The sequence below is a fragment of the Gymnoscopelus microlampas genome (genome assembly GCF_963454915.1).
Source record: "Gymnoscopelus microlampas genome assembly, chromosome: 8".
NCBI classification, from domain to species: Eukaryota; Metazoa; Chordata; class Actinopteri; order Myctophiformes; family Myctophidae; genus Gymnoscopelus; species Gymnoscopelus microlampas.
In genome coordinates, this window is record NC_139945.1 from 22325792 (window position 1) to 22340509 (window position 14718).

At 43.3% G+C, this 14718-nt stretch overlaps 1 protein-coding gene across 5 annotated transcripts in view; it reads left to right on the forward strand.

The window, feature by feature from the left end:
- The window catches only part of pik3cb (phosphatidylinositol-4,5-bisphosphate 3-kinase, catalytic subunit beta), a 120672-nt gene that overhangs the window by 52366 nt on the left and 53588 nt on the right, over positions 1-14718 (forward strand). For all 5 annotated transcript variants that reach the window (XR_014601373.1, XM_084065442.1, XM_084065443.1 and 2 more), the window contains 2 exons: positions 5964-6159; positions 12246-12474. Coding sequence is in view for 4 of the 5 variants with exons in the window: in XM_084065442.1 (XP_083921568.1) it covers positions 6001-6159; positions 12246-12474 (388 nt within the window). In the remaining variant the exon portion in view is untranslated. The remainder of the gene's footprint in view (positions 1-5963; positions 6160-12245; positions 12475-14718) is intronic.

The window sequence follows — 14718 nt, forward strand, 5'->3', positions numbered from 1 at the left end:
TGTACCCCATAACCCTGCTCGCGTGTGTGTGTCCGTCCGTCCGTCCGCGATGCAGCAGGACCAGACCAGTGGTGGAAGAAGTACTGAGATGTTCTACTTTAGTAAGAGTAGCGATACCACCATGTAGAAATACTCGGTTACAAGTCAATGTCCTGCATTCAAAATGTTACATGAGTAAAGGTACAAAATTAAATGGCCCATTAAAGACATCTCTCAAGCAGTGTAGTACCAAACTATTTCACACCTTTTTTTCTTGATCATAATTCGGTGATTTTGGTGTGAATTAATTTAGTGTGTGCACATGCATGCATGCATGTCTAAGAGCATGCATTTTTGTACACGTGTGTGTGTGTGTGTGTGTGTGCGCGCGCACACACACACACACACACACACACACACACACACACACACACACACACACACACACACACACACACACACACACACACACACACACACACACACACACACACACACACACACACACACACACGTTGGTATGTATGCTTGTGAGGACAGCAACATTTTAGCTAATTTCCATTCAAAATGCATTTATCTCGCCATTTTGAACCCTAAAATCCTAACCCAGATCAACCTGCATCTTTTCCTTGTAACCTTAGCTTAGGAAAACGACATCTGTCATGTGGGGGTCTGTCATTTTGGACCTAGCTTGAGGCAAAAGATTTCACTATTCAATTCACTAGAAGGCCTGTTCTCCATTGTCTGACCTTTTTGAGACCTCAGAAGTATAGCAATACCTGTGCGGGCGTGCGTGTGTCCTCGCAGGGTTGCACATGAATGACCTACCTATTCACCGGTCCTTGATGATGGCGTGCTATCTGTGCATCAGACAGAATCTCTGGGTGTCATGTTTCTTTTCATGTGTGTAACTATACCGCTCGGTGACGTCACGGTGCCAAACATACAACATGGCTTAAGTTATTAGGCTGCTTAATATTTTCAAATGGGGGCCAAATACATATCATTTTGGGGGTCCTTGACATGAAAAAGTTGGAGCACCACTGATATAGCAATATCGTTAGGATTTAGAAAACATTTTTACAGATGTATATTTTGTTCCAGGGACTCCCAGAAGCAAAGATTTGAGTACAAATGTTCGCTTTGAAAATAAATATATTTAAAGATTTGTACAAATGTTAACATTTTGTCTAAAATGACACGGATGCATTCCCGGATTTTGTGTGTGTGCGAAAAAAGTCTTGTTGTGTTAAGGGTGACGTAACGTTCACATAACCGTTACGTGTGTACTGTACAGTACATGCTGGGAGATGGAGCGCTACACCCACCATCAGCCTCCAGTACTTACCGCACAACTTAGTTACCCAAGCCAAGCAAACTAATACACTGAATTGGCAGTGCCCGGGGTCAAACCCAGGACCTTGTGGTCAAAGATGAGTGAGCGCTCTGCTCACTGAGCTACTCGGACAACTTTATATAAACATCACAATTTGAATGCATATGATTATTTTGCTAGTTCAACCACTTTGAACACGCCGTCCCTATTTTGGACAAGTAATTATTGTCCAACATTATCAAGATTTATCAAAGAATATATACACTTTCAAACATGTTGCAGGTCTGCAAGCTCACAATGCATCGCAATCCATTTTTAAAGACATTTCACAAAAGGGGACCGCAAGCAGTCATCCACAGCTTGTGCGGCACGGCACTCAGACCGAGCACCATTACCGTTTGCATTACGGGGTCCATTTGGTTACATTTGTGCACTCTCTGAGTTAAAGTAACACCGTGTGTTTTACTGTGGAGCAGATAATGTTAAGTGGCCAAGATAGTGGCTCCAAGCGGGCCAGCCAGCCCCAGCCACATGGCATAGCACTGGCCCATCTGCGGCTCACACAGCCACTTAACACCGAGGGGGAAGAGCCATTAGAGGCAATGGAGAAAGTCATTTTTAATGGGCAGATTGAGCCAAAATGGAGATGGAGCCGTGATAGAGTTAATGGACACGTGAGCGCCAGGCAATTGAGAGAGAAAGAGACAAGTGGAAGCGCAGGCCAGCTGTGGCGAGGCGAGGCGGCCGCGGCTTGCATGGAAACCAGCTTGTGGGCTAGTTTACCAAACCTTCCCAAACATTCAGTGGGGGTGTGTGTGTGTGTGTGTGTGTTTTTGCGTGTTTGTTTTTGCGAGTTTTTTTTCACACCACCTACGTTTTCAAGACTTCAGCCAACCTCTGGCTGCCACATGAAATGATTTCCAGCAGCTATTACGATGGAGTCAGATGACACACAGAAGGGAACAGCACCATCTGATAATTACCGTGGCAACGGTCAAAAGTGTGTGACTGTGTGCATCAGAGTGCGTGTGCATGTGTGTGTGTTTTCATGTTTGACGTTTTTAAGGCTATAGACTTTGGTGTGTGTGTGTGTGTGTGTGTGTGTGTGTGTGTGTGTGTGTGTGTGTGTGTGTGTGTGTGTGTGTGTGTGTGTGTGTGTGTGTGTGTGTGTGTGTGTGTGTGTGTGTGTGTGTGTGTGTGTGTGTGTGTGTGTGTGTGTGTGCGTGCTTGCATGCATTACTACAGGCTATTTGTTAGAGCCAAGTGTCCCACAAGTATAGTAGAATATGGAAAATGGACATGGTGAGGGCAATTTACCTGGTCCTTACAAGATAAATGGTGGTTTTATGGTTAAAAAGAAAGATTTCTAGAGTTAGGTCTACAATTGGGAAAAGATCCAGGTTGGGATTAGGCATTTAGGAGTTAGGATTAGAGTTATGCCTGCAGTTGCGTTGCACACCGCAAATAGCAGATATAGAACGTTGTGAGCTATTTTCGGTGTGCAAGGTTAGTGTTCGGGTTAAAAAAAGGAAATTGGCATCCTAAAATGTTGATGTCCTCACAAGTATATGTGTGTGTGTGTGTGTGTGTGTGTGTGTGTGTGTGTGTGTGTGTGTGGGGTGCTGCAGCAGCAGGAGCAGCTTTAGGTTGTCAGATGAGCAGAGGGCAGACTGACCTTTTGTTCTGCTGTTTGCTTAGTGGGCATTCCTCTGAGCGCTGGCCCGCACCCAAGTAAGGTTACAGCTCTCTATCTCTCTCCCCCCCCCCCCCCCCATCCCCTTCCGCACCCAGCACAACAAGGCGCTGCCCCTGCAGGAACATGGCGGTACTGCAGCATCCACCTGTCCTGTCCTGTTTGACGTGGGCCTGTGTAGCAAAGCATTGGGCAGACCTGAAGAAGAAAAAAAAAAACATCTGCTCAGATATCATGTTACACTTTTTATGGTGTGCTTGATTTATTCTACCAGAGCCTTTGAAGAACTTCCAAGTTTGAAACATCTAATGCATACATGGGCAACTGGCGGCCCGGGGGCCACATGCGGCCCCCACCTTCACTTACTGCGGCCCGCAGGTTAATATGGGAATACTGATATAGTATTGATATCAGCTGTTACAATTCCAAACATGCAAACATGACCCGGTTTAATTACTCCAGTCTATATCAGTAGCTTAATGACTACTATTACAATTATATTGTCTTTATGTCCAATTTATTTGTATTTAAGTTCATACAAATGCATTTGAAATTAAATCAAAATGTTACGTCTCAGGATTCCAATTCAAAAATGGCAACAATTTATTCAGGATCCCAATTCAAAAATAGCAAAAAATAGCAGATCTACAAGCTTGTAGATCGGCTATTTTTGCTACTTTTGTGTGACATAAGAATGGTAAAGTACGGCATTCATTTACAAAAAAAAGTTTAAATATGGAGATAAGCGGTGTCTGTCCCTCTGGAGTGAGTGTGGAAACATAGTGGCCCTCTCCATCATCAAAGTTGCATCACCCCTGATGCAATGTGTGTAAGATGAGATAAACTAAACACCTTTAGATTCATAATGCAGTATGAGCATAATGCTCTTTTGTATACCCCTGACAGATCCTAGGCTAAGTCTTCCTAAAGATTGTTTCAGGAATTAGGAAAAATGTCAATTCTTTCCCCCAGATTAGGCAAGACATGTTCATTTGTGTAGTACAGTCTTCAACAGCAAGGCGTTTCAGAGTGCTTTACATAAAGCGTTAAAGCAACACAGTGGTTCTCAAACTTTTTAATTTCAAGGACCCCTATAACTCTGAGAGTGTACAAATGGAACCAAATGGACCCTCCCGGGTCCATTTGGTTCCATTTGTACACTCTCAGAGTTACACGCTCTCAAGGAACCATGAGGGTCCCTGGACCACACTTTGAAACCCACTAGTATTTCTAGTGAGCCAACATGCACAATATCAGCACCCTGACTCTGTTTGACCAGAATGGAACAGAGCCTTCATTAGTATCATTGCTAACACCTGTGAAGGAAGTCAGAAGAGGCCCAATTTTTCTCCAAAATGGCTGCTGTGCATAGAGCCTATTCAAAGTATACAAAAAAAAATGAGGCTATAGCGTGTTCAGCCAGCAGCATGTCATTATGTGTGTATTGTGGCTACAGCAGAACATCAGCTGAAGAGCGACCATAACAAGAAGCCTGATTGCCTTGAGATTAGCTGAGGTGTTTTTTTTTTGTCAAGGTGGTGCATGCATGAGTCAAACCTCTGCTTTGGCCTTATTACTAGGTGTTAAACTGTTATTTTGTGAGCTCACCTTGTTTAACCTGGACTCTCACTGCGACCCTGTCATTAAGTTGTAACTGATTGTTAACTCAACCCAGACATGCTATGGTACGGTGTCAAACCTGCTTTCACAGCCACCACAGCCTCTCATGTCATTCACCAGTCAAACCACATTGGAACAAATGAGTTACTCATATTTTCATTCTTCATTATTATGTATTTCATTATTTGCATTTACTTATTATGTTCAGTGGTGTAAAGTAAGTAACTACATTTACTCAAGTACTGTACTCAAGTACAATTTTGATGTGTTTTTACTTTAGTGGAGTATTTCCAATTTTCGGTACTTTTACTTCTACTCCACTACATCTCAGAGGCAAATATTGTACTTTAACTCCACTACAATTATTTGACAACTTTAGTTACTACTAGATTTTGATTATTATTACAAAACGTACATTAACCACTTCAGCCCTATATACATTTCGTCCGTTTGAATGTAGCCGATCTACAAGCTCACAATGCGTCGCGATGTGACTCATTGTGAGCTTGTAGATCTGCTATTTTCAAATGCTTTTTATACATTTGAAAACTTGTGAAATGGGACATTCTGCATAATGAGTACTTTCTACTTTTGGTACTTTTAAGTGCATTTTGATACCAATACTTTCGTACTTTTACTCAAGTAAATTTTGAATTCCGTACTTTTACTTGTAACTGAGTATCTCTACATTGCAGTTATCGATACCTTTACTTAAAGTAATGCTAGGTAACTTTTTCAATAAAACTAAAGTTAAATTGTATATCTTTTGTGAGTGGCAAATGTTTCACAACACCCACTCCATGAATTTCACCCCCGAAAGCCTTTTATTTATATATTTTCTATTGAACATGGTCGGGGTTGACTGTCCCGCGAAAATGACGTCATCATCTGGCCGGAAAATGGAAGCGGAAATGCACCGGTTTCCTGTTTGGCCAGGAACTACTGCGCTAATAACAAGGAAACTCAGGCTGATTTTAACAGATTGTATGATTTGAAAAACGAAAAAAAAAAAACAGAAAAAGAAAACACAGCTCACGGTAACTAAAGCTCCACTGGCTAAGAGAAACGATCCACAGATCGTATAAAACAATTAAAAGAGCGCTTTTTGAAACGCTTCCGTCTTCCGGTGAAAACGAATGGAATTCTGGGTAACGCAGTAATAAACAAACGGCTTGCAGTGACGGTAATGACCAGCAGAGGCTGCTAAAAATCACAGGTGTACAGGGAACTCATTGACACAGCATTATGTCTCAAATCGAATCAAACTATCTTCCCATTTTCTACATGAACCACGTTAAACTAAACCTGGCATCTCTCTCTCTCTCTCTCTCTCAGGTCCTTATGGTTGAGGTGGCGTGCTGCGCCCACTGCCATGCCTCCCGCCATGACGGACCTCCTGGACATGTGGGCGGCCCACTCGCCCCTGACTGGCCACGCCCCCGCCCTGGTCACCATGGACTTCCTGCTGCCCACCGGCATCTACATCCAGATGGACGTCCCCCGCGAGGCCACCATCCTGCAAATCAAACTGGTGAGAGACGACGGACGGACGGACGCACACTGGGAGGCGGCGTTGATTTTGACAGCACATTTTGATGTAGTTTTAAAGGAGACATCCGTACATTTTAAGTGTTATCTTTGATGTGTCGCTAATCACTCAGCAACATTGAAAGGGACGTTGCTCCCATTATGCCAACGGAGGGGGTCGTTAGACTGGACGAAGGGGACTCAATGGGAATAACTCTACGTCCCTTTCAATGTTGGTGAGTGATTAGCGACACATCAAAGATAACACTTAAAATGTCCGGATGTCTCCTTTAAGTCAAAGTCTTTTGAATAAAATATTCCATTTAGTTTTAGTCATATTTTAGTCACCTGAAATGTTCTAATTTTTGTCTAGTTTCAGTCGACTAAATATCATAAGATTTTAGTCGATTTAGTCAATCTACAGTTGATTTAGTCGACTGTGTTTTGGCGGTGCCTTGATGGTGTTGTAGTGGCTGATTTTACACTTTGTTGCATCCTGAAAATAGCAGATCTACAAGCTCACAACGCGTCGCGCTGCGACACGTTGTGAGCTTGTAGATCTGCTATTTTCAGAGTGCAACACCTGAGCGCAACCAAACATAACATGACTTGTCTTTTAGTTCTACTGGATCTCTTCTCCACTCGTCCCCCCCTAACTTTTTTTATCTAGTTTTTATTTGTTTATGAAATTGTCAATATATTTAGTCTTAGTTTTAGACTAAGACATTTTTCGTCATAGTTTTAAGTCGACGAAATCAACACTGCTGGGGAGGGCTGGGCAGCCCTCAATGACGCTCACGTTTTCACACTGAAGTTAGCACTGCAGACTGTGAGTGAAGTTAGCGCTGCGCACTGTGACTGTGAACAAGCTAATTAATGGTCCAAACACTCTTACTCGGCAACACCTCCACAGTTGTACAGAAAGAATAGTTGTTTTTCTTAAATGGTGAAATACAGTTGAGCAGGGGTCTTCAACGTTTTCAGCCCAAGGACCCCCTAGCTGAGAGAGAGATGAAGCAGGGACCCCCACTATATTGTATAAAATTGTGTTTCAGATTCAACTTTTTTTCCCTCTTTGTTTTTCCCTCTACACCTCTATACCTCTTTGCCAAAAATAGCAGATCTACAACGCCTCGCAGCGCGAGACGTTGTAAGCTTGTAGATCTGCTATTTTCGGCTAATGTTCCACTCAGAATAGGGATGCTAGGGTTCAAGTGGTTAATGTAAAAAAAAAAAAGACTCTCTCACAAAGATTTGGTGGACCCCCTATAGTAGCTGTGAGGACCCCATAGGGGTCCTGGACCCCCTGTTGAAGACCCCTGCAGTAGAGGTAGGGATGCAGACCTATAGCCTAAAACCCTACCATACCCGTCGGGGGATATGAGCACCCACGCGCACTTCATGGTCCACTTGTTTCACGGATGGTCCGCTTGTTTTGCGGATGTGGCAACACCGGCGCTTGTTTCACGCACATGATCTGGCAACTACAGGAGCCAGCGAACACAAAAACGCTAATAAACAGCTGACATTTGGGGAAAGCGAAAAACGGGCTTCGGTGTTCCGTGCACATGGCAATGGTCAATGGCTGTGTGCAAATGCAGATCAATTGCCCCAGCCACTGAGGAGAACCGGGCAGAAGAGATGTTGGGGGCACACACAGACAGACGCACACACAGAGCCACAGAGCTTTGTAGAATTATAGGATGATGATGGGAAAAATGTTGTTACTTAATAGTAAGCCACATACATCCCTATTTTGGTCACGTCATTATAGGCAAAATGTAACCTTCCAAAGCAAAAAGTGCAGATCTACAAGCTCACAACATGTCATCGAAGTATATAAGGTATATAACAGCCATTTAGAGATGGTTAATTACCCATTAATAGATGTCCCTTATTATAAAGTGTTAACCATTCATGTGTGACTCTAATGGATTTTTTAAAGGTCACGTTGTATTCTTAGCTGAACTCATTGCACTTCCAAAGTATGATTTGCACATTGGCCGAGATGAACTGCTTCTTGTTTGCAGTGCTGTCGTTCACAGGCCTGCAGGGCTTTGTACCAGTAGGAAAAAGAACAAGCTATAGGCTAAACCACCCGTTACACATGCACACAAACACAGAGTCAGCTGGTCGGCTAGACGTTGCCTAATGCTTGTTTTGACAGAGCTGGCTGTTGCTCCTTGGCAAGTTTGTTTTTGTTTGCGAGTGGCTAGCGCTCACGGCATGCAAATAGCTCCTGACATCATGCCAGATTGCGGGTAATGGGCTGAGATGGGGGTTGAAGGTTGTTTAACCTCCATCTCAGATGATGTGGCATTTTCAAGTTGATGAGACTGTGCCCTTTTTTTGTAAAACTCAAATGAATGCCGTGGCGCAGTTGATTGTCAGTTTTAATGTCAACACCTGTATGCAAATTAGATATTTCAGCCCTAAGTGACGCGTCATTTTTAACTCGTAACATCCTCTCGTGATTTTATTTCTCACAGGTGTTGAAAACATGTACTATACGGACAAATGCACATGCACGGAGAACATGTTTTCCCAGAGAGGAACTGTGAGGAAGTTTAGCACCTGCAGAGATGGTCCTGATTAGTAAATAGTCAGTCTGAGTCTGTGCATGTACACAGTAAAACCTATCAGACTTAAATGAACTCCCATGATGTAGCACCCAAGTCCTATATTTGAGGTGCTATTAATTCATTGAGTGCCATTCACGTGTTTCACGTGTTTTACCGCTATGGTGCAACGTGCCAATCACGTGTTTCACGTGTTTTTGAAAAAAACTGTAAAAAAAAAAAAAGTTTTGTTTTGTTTGTTCAGAACCCAATATCATCATCTGAAGATTTGCAGCTCCATCCACTCCTTGTTTAACTTATAACTGAAAAAGGCTGTATAGCACTTTTTTTACTTAGAAAGAAAAAACTTAGAAAGAAAAAAAAATCACACTGGCCAGAAATAGCCAGAAATAATTCTGGCACTCAGTGAGTTAAGTGTAGTGTCAAAAGTCGTATACTTCTGGCACTACTACTGGTTGCCGAGGAAGTCCTGATGTGTGCTCCATATAAACTGATGTCCACAAGTGTCCGTTGAGTTGAGTGAATAAACACTCAAACGCACACAGACCTCCAGCTCACATGAGACACAGTTGAAAACTGGTTTGCCTCTGCCACTGGCAACAGCCCTTTTAAATACCCAGGCAACTTGTCCTTGACCAAGCCCTGCGGTGACATCATCAATTAAGAAACATCAATCAAATGTATGGCTCATATGGCTCTCTTACACATGATTTTTGAGTTGCGATGAGAGGAAAAAGATTCACAGAAGTGTGTGTTGTTGTTTTTTTCTGCCTCTATGAGCTCACGCCAAAGAAGAACCCGTTTGCAAGTTCAAGATTCTCATGACTCTCCTCGAGTTTCTTGCCCAGCATTTTGGATTCTTGATACCAAGCATCCGTCCCGGCCCACCCCCCCACCCCCCGCAATGCCCACGTGCACATGTGTGCAGGGTGGGCATTGCATATGTGAGATCTAGTTAAACCCATCTCCTGGGGCCAGCAAGGAGAGACGCTAGGGAAAGCTCTGAAAATGATAAATCATCCAGGCGTGACATTACATAAAGGAGAGCGATATGGAGGGAGGCATAACCCCTCCTGCCACTGTCAGCAGTGGTGTAAAGTAACTAAGTACATTTACTCAAGTACTGTACTTAAATACATTTTTGAGGTACCTTTACTTTACTGGAGCATTTACAATTGTCTATACTTTTACTTCTGCTCCACTACATCTCAGAGGCAAATATTGTACATTTACTCCTCTCCAATTATTTGAAAACTTCTAAAAATCTATTAATTAAGCCTTGTCGGATTGAGCGCTGTCTGACGGATGGTGTGAAGGATGTTTCAGAAGCTTATCCAAAAGAAGAAGACTGACAGACATGCACAAACCCAAAATTGGGCAGTTGCTGAGCGACGAACAGTGCAGGAAAAATGATTATTAAAATGATAATAACTCTCACACTGTAGGGCTCCAATGATAAAGTGCTTTTATCGCACCAGAGAAATCTGTGACGTTTCGAGCTACACGCTCTTCATCAAACCAGTCTGAGTGTGCCAGCGTTTTATCATTATTTTTATGATAATTTTTCCATTTCTCAGAAGCTTGTCCAAGCACCCATCTCCTGGCGCTTAATCCTGGCACTTAATGATTTGTCACACACCTAGACGAATGAGCTGACGAATGAATACTTCTTCTGTTATGAGAGAACATTCATGGTGTTTTACAGGAATTGGGACGTTACAAAACATCTTCCTTCCGAGGAGTTGTTATTGTGCGAGATCCTTTCGTTTTTGAGAAAATGTGCTCATTACGTTCCCACTGGAGAGACCTGCCATGACTTGAACCTAGATGCTAAAATGATCTTTCAATGTGCTTTCAAGAAATGGATCATAACTGCGCAGGCAATGCTAATGACTAACTCCATGGCAGAGAACATGTAAATGACTGTTCGCTGGAATGTTACATCATTTGGATATCATGAGGCCATTGTTAGGTCACATAGTTGCGTCCTCTGTCTATGTAAGTTTTGTGGTGGCCTGTTTATCCATGTGGAGGTATAGCGTCATGGTAAAATCATGGGTGTTCCTGAAAAGGCACATATTTGTTTTGAGGGCAAACGTGCACTGTTCCTTCATGTGCCTTCTTTGAGTTTATGATAAATGTACACACACACACACACACACACACACACACACACACACACACACACACACACACACACACACACACACACACACACACACACACACACACACACACACACACGCGCGCATACACACACAGACATGGTGACAGTGCTTCAGGGACATGCGTACATGAATCATGCCGGGGTGTGCTGGTGGATGGTGATTCACATCCTGATTGGTTCAGCCATGATCTGTGTCATCATGTTTGTTTCCAGCCATGCGGCCTTTTACATACTGTATGCCATTATACATGACCCACAGGGCCTTTTACATATGCCATTATACATGACCCACAGGGCCTTTTACATATGCCATTATACATGACCCACAGGGTCTTTTACATATGACATTATACATGACCCACAGGGTCTTTTACAAATGCCATTATACATGACCCACAGGGTCTTTTACAAATGCCATTATACATGACCCACAGGGTCTTTTACATATGCATTATACATGACCCACAGGGTCTTGCTGCTGTTGTCGTCGTCGTCGTGTGTTGTTTTTATTCTTAGTTCAGAAGCGGGTTTGCACACATTCAGTTCAGTGGCTGGTGCTGGACAAAAAGTAACGGTTTAAAATAATAATAAAGGTCCGCCCAACGGCATTGCTTCTAAAATATTTTTTTTTTTACTTAAACACACAGAAAGTGGTACAAACTAAAGTTTGTTATATTTCAGGAGCAATGCTGTTGCTCGTTTTTTTTTTTTTAAAGCAAACATTTGTAACTCAAATCTTTGCTTCTGGGGATTCTATAAATGTCTTCTAAATCCTACAGTTTTTTGAAAAACGTTTGTTTCTATATCAGTGGTCAGGCATTAAGGACCCCCAAAATCATAAGTATTTGGCTGCGGACCCCCACCCATCTCAAAATGTTTTGTTCCAGCCTCCAGGGACCCCCAGAAGAAAAGATTTGAGTTAAAAAATGTTCGCTCAAGAAAATACATATATTCAAAGATTTGCACAAATTGTCGAGATTTTTCCAAAATAGCAGATCTACAAGCTCGTAGCGCGGCACTCGGTGCCGCGCTGCGCGCTTGTAGATCTGCTATTTTTGAATAGCCAAAGAAATCTAAAAATGACACGGATGCGTTCCAGGTCTTAATAATGGGTTAATTGGCACCCAATGCTCCTAATAGTTAGCACCAGTAGCTACTGTACTATATCATAAGCCTGCCGTGTTTTCATGCCACTTTTCCTTTTTGGTTTTTACAGTGACATGTGACAATCTACATTTAAACACCAAAACCAGTTAAAAAAGGAACTAACCACTCTGTCCCCCACCACCACCACCACCTCCTCCTCCTCCTCTCCTCCTCTCCTCCTCCTCCTCTCCTCCTCAGCTCCTATGGAAGCAGGCCCAGATGTTCCCGCTGTTCCCCGCACTGGGGGAGATGGAGAGCCACATGTTCGAGTGCGTCAACCAGGCGGCCGTGCACGAGGAGCTGGAGGACGAGACGCGGCGGCTGTGTGACGTGCGCCCCTTCCTGCCCGTCTTCAAGCTGGTGACGCGCAACTGCGGCCGCGCCGAGCGCCTGCTCGACTCCAAGATCGGCGTGCTCATCGGGAAGGGTGAGGCAAGGCGGTGTTTTTTTTTTTCTGAAAGCGTACTCTCATTGCTCATGCTTGGTGTTCTTAACCACTTTCAACCTGGCAATCCCTGTTTTTTGGGCATGTCACCGCATAGGCGAAAGCTTTTTCCAAAATAGGCGGCGATCTACAAGCTCAAAACGCGTCGCATTGCGGCGCGTTTTGAGCTTGTAGATTGGCTATTTTTTTTTGGCTATACGTCATATGATGATGAAGTACATGGAGCTTAAGTGGTTAAGTGGGTGATGTAAACGCTCTGACCCACAAACAAAACACTTATGACTCAACTTCCACTGTGGCATTCACTGAAATCCACTCTCGATCTCTCGATCTCTCTCTCTCTCTCTCTCTCTCTCTCTCTCTCTCTCTCTCTCTCTCTTAGAGAGAGAGAGAGAGACTGGCTCCCTCGCCGTCCTCGTTAGACATTGCCGATTAACCCATTAAGGAACTGGAACTGTGTCATTTTTAGATTTGAGCTAAAAAGCATTATTTTACACTTTGGGCTATTCAAAAATAGCAGACATACAAGCTCATAGCGTGGCACCGAGTGCCGCGTTACGAGCTTGTATATCTGCTATTTTTGAAAAATCGTGAAAATGTGTGCAAATCTTTGAATATATATATTTTTAAAGCCAACATTTTTAACTCAAATCGTTGCTTCTGGGGGGACCCTGGAACAAAATATTTTGATGGGGGTCCGCGGCCAAATACATATAATTTTGGGGGTCCTTGACATGAAGAAGATTGAGCACCACTGATATAGAAACATACGTTTTTCAGGAAACTGTTGAGATTTAGGAGACATGTAGAATCGGCTTCAGGTCTCAATGGGTTAAAGAAAAGTGCACGGGGCACGCACGCGCGCGCGCACACAGAGGCGTGACAGTCGGATGCAAAGGCTGATCCGCAGCTGCCTCCCATCATCAGCTCGGGGCTATCTGATAGAGAAGCGTAAGGTTTGACTGGACAGGCCCCTGTTGTCCGTTCCGTTGCCTGTCACTTGGCGTTATCTCTGTGAGCGATTTTAGATTCCTGGAGGTGACTGGGATGAGGCGAGCCAGACTGGCGCTGTAAGGTATGATCATATGTACGTATGATCAGATGTAGTCAGCGTTGAGGCCCACAGTCAGTGGTGGAAAAAGTACTTACATTTTTTACTTAAGTAAAAGTACCAATACTGCAATATAAAAATACTCTGTTACAAGTAAAAGTCCAAAAGTATTGGCATCAAAATATACTTAAAGTACCAAAAGTAAAAGTACTAAATATTTGAAAATAGCAGATCTACAAGCTCACAACGCGTCGCCATGCGACGCGTTGTGAGCTTGTAGATCTGCTATTTTCAAATAGCTTAGGTATAAAATAGGGTTAAAGTGGTTAATGTATGTTTCATAACATCATAATGTATATCTGAAAAGTAACTAGTAACTAAAGCTTTCAAATAAATGTAGTGGAGTAAAAGTACAATATTTGCCTCTGAGATGTAGTGGAGTAGAAGTAAAAGTATTGGAAATTGGAAATACTCAAGTAAAGTACAAATACCTCAAAATTGTACTTAAGTACAGTACTTAAGTAAATGTACTTAGTTACTTTCCACCACTGCGTAAACGTACACAAACGTACGCATGGAATAATACAGCGATGGATCATTCACAGATCAATCCAGAGGTGGGAGGGTGTGTGTGTGTGTGTGTGGGTGCGGGTGCGTGCACGATAGTAAGGTATTAGGACGTCTTCCCGGGCCGCTGGCCAAAGCAGACCTCTTCAGAAGAAGAAAGAGAAACAGGGGAGGGGGAGAGGAAAACAGAGGGAAGTGGGGGGGGCTGACGCTAATCGAAGGAGACCCACACAATACTGATAGCTCCCTCCTGGCTCTACTGTAGTCACATGTGATCTGTGAAAGGCTTTTGTCTAGGGCCAAGCGGCGTTTTGAAAAGTCACCCTGCAGGCTCCCACGTGCACATTATGCGCGCACACACTCAAACACTTAACAACACAGCGACAGACAATCGTACTCAGACAATGCTTGTGTGAGCTTTACTTTTTCACACAAGCAATACAATCGAAGCACGTGCTCAAATCTTGCACACAAGACGGCACACTCTCCCAACTAATGTGGTCCAGAGCGCTCTTTTGAGCGCTGAGGGTCATATGAATGTTTGATGGCTTTTAACCCATTAACCCATTAAGACCTGAGGCGATTCTTTAAAAAAAATCTAAATCTTA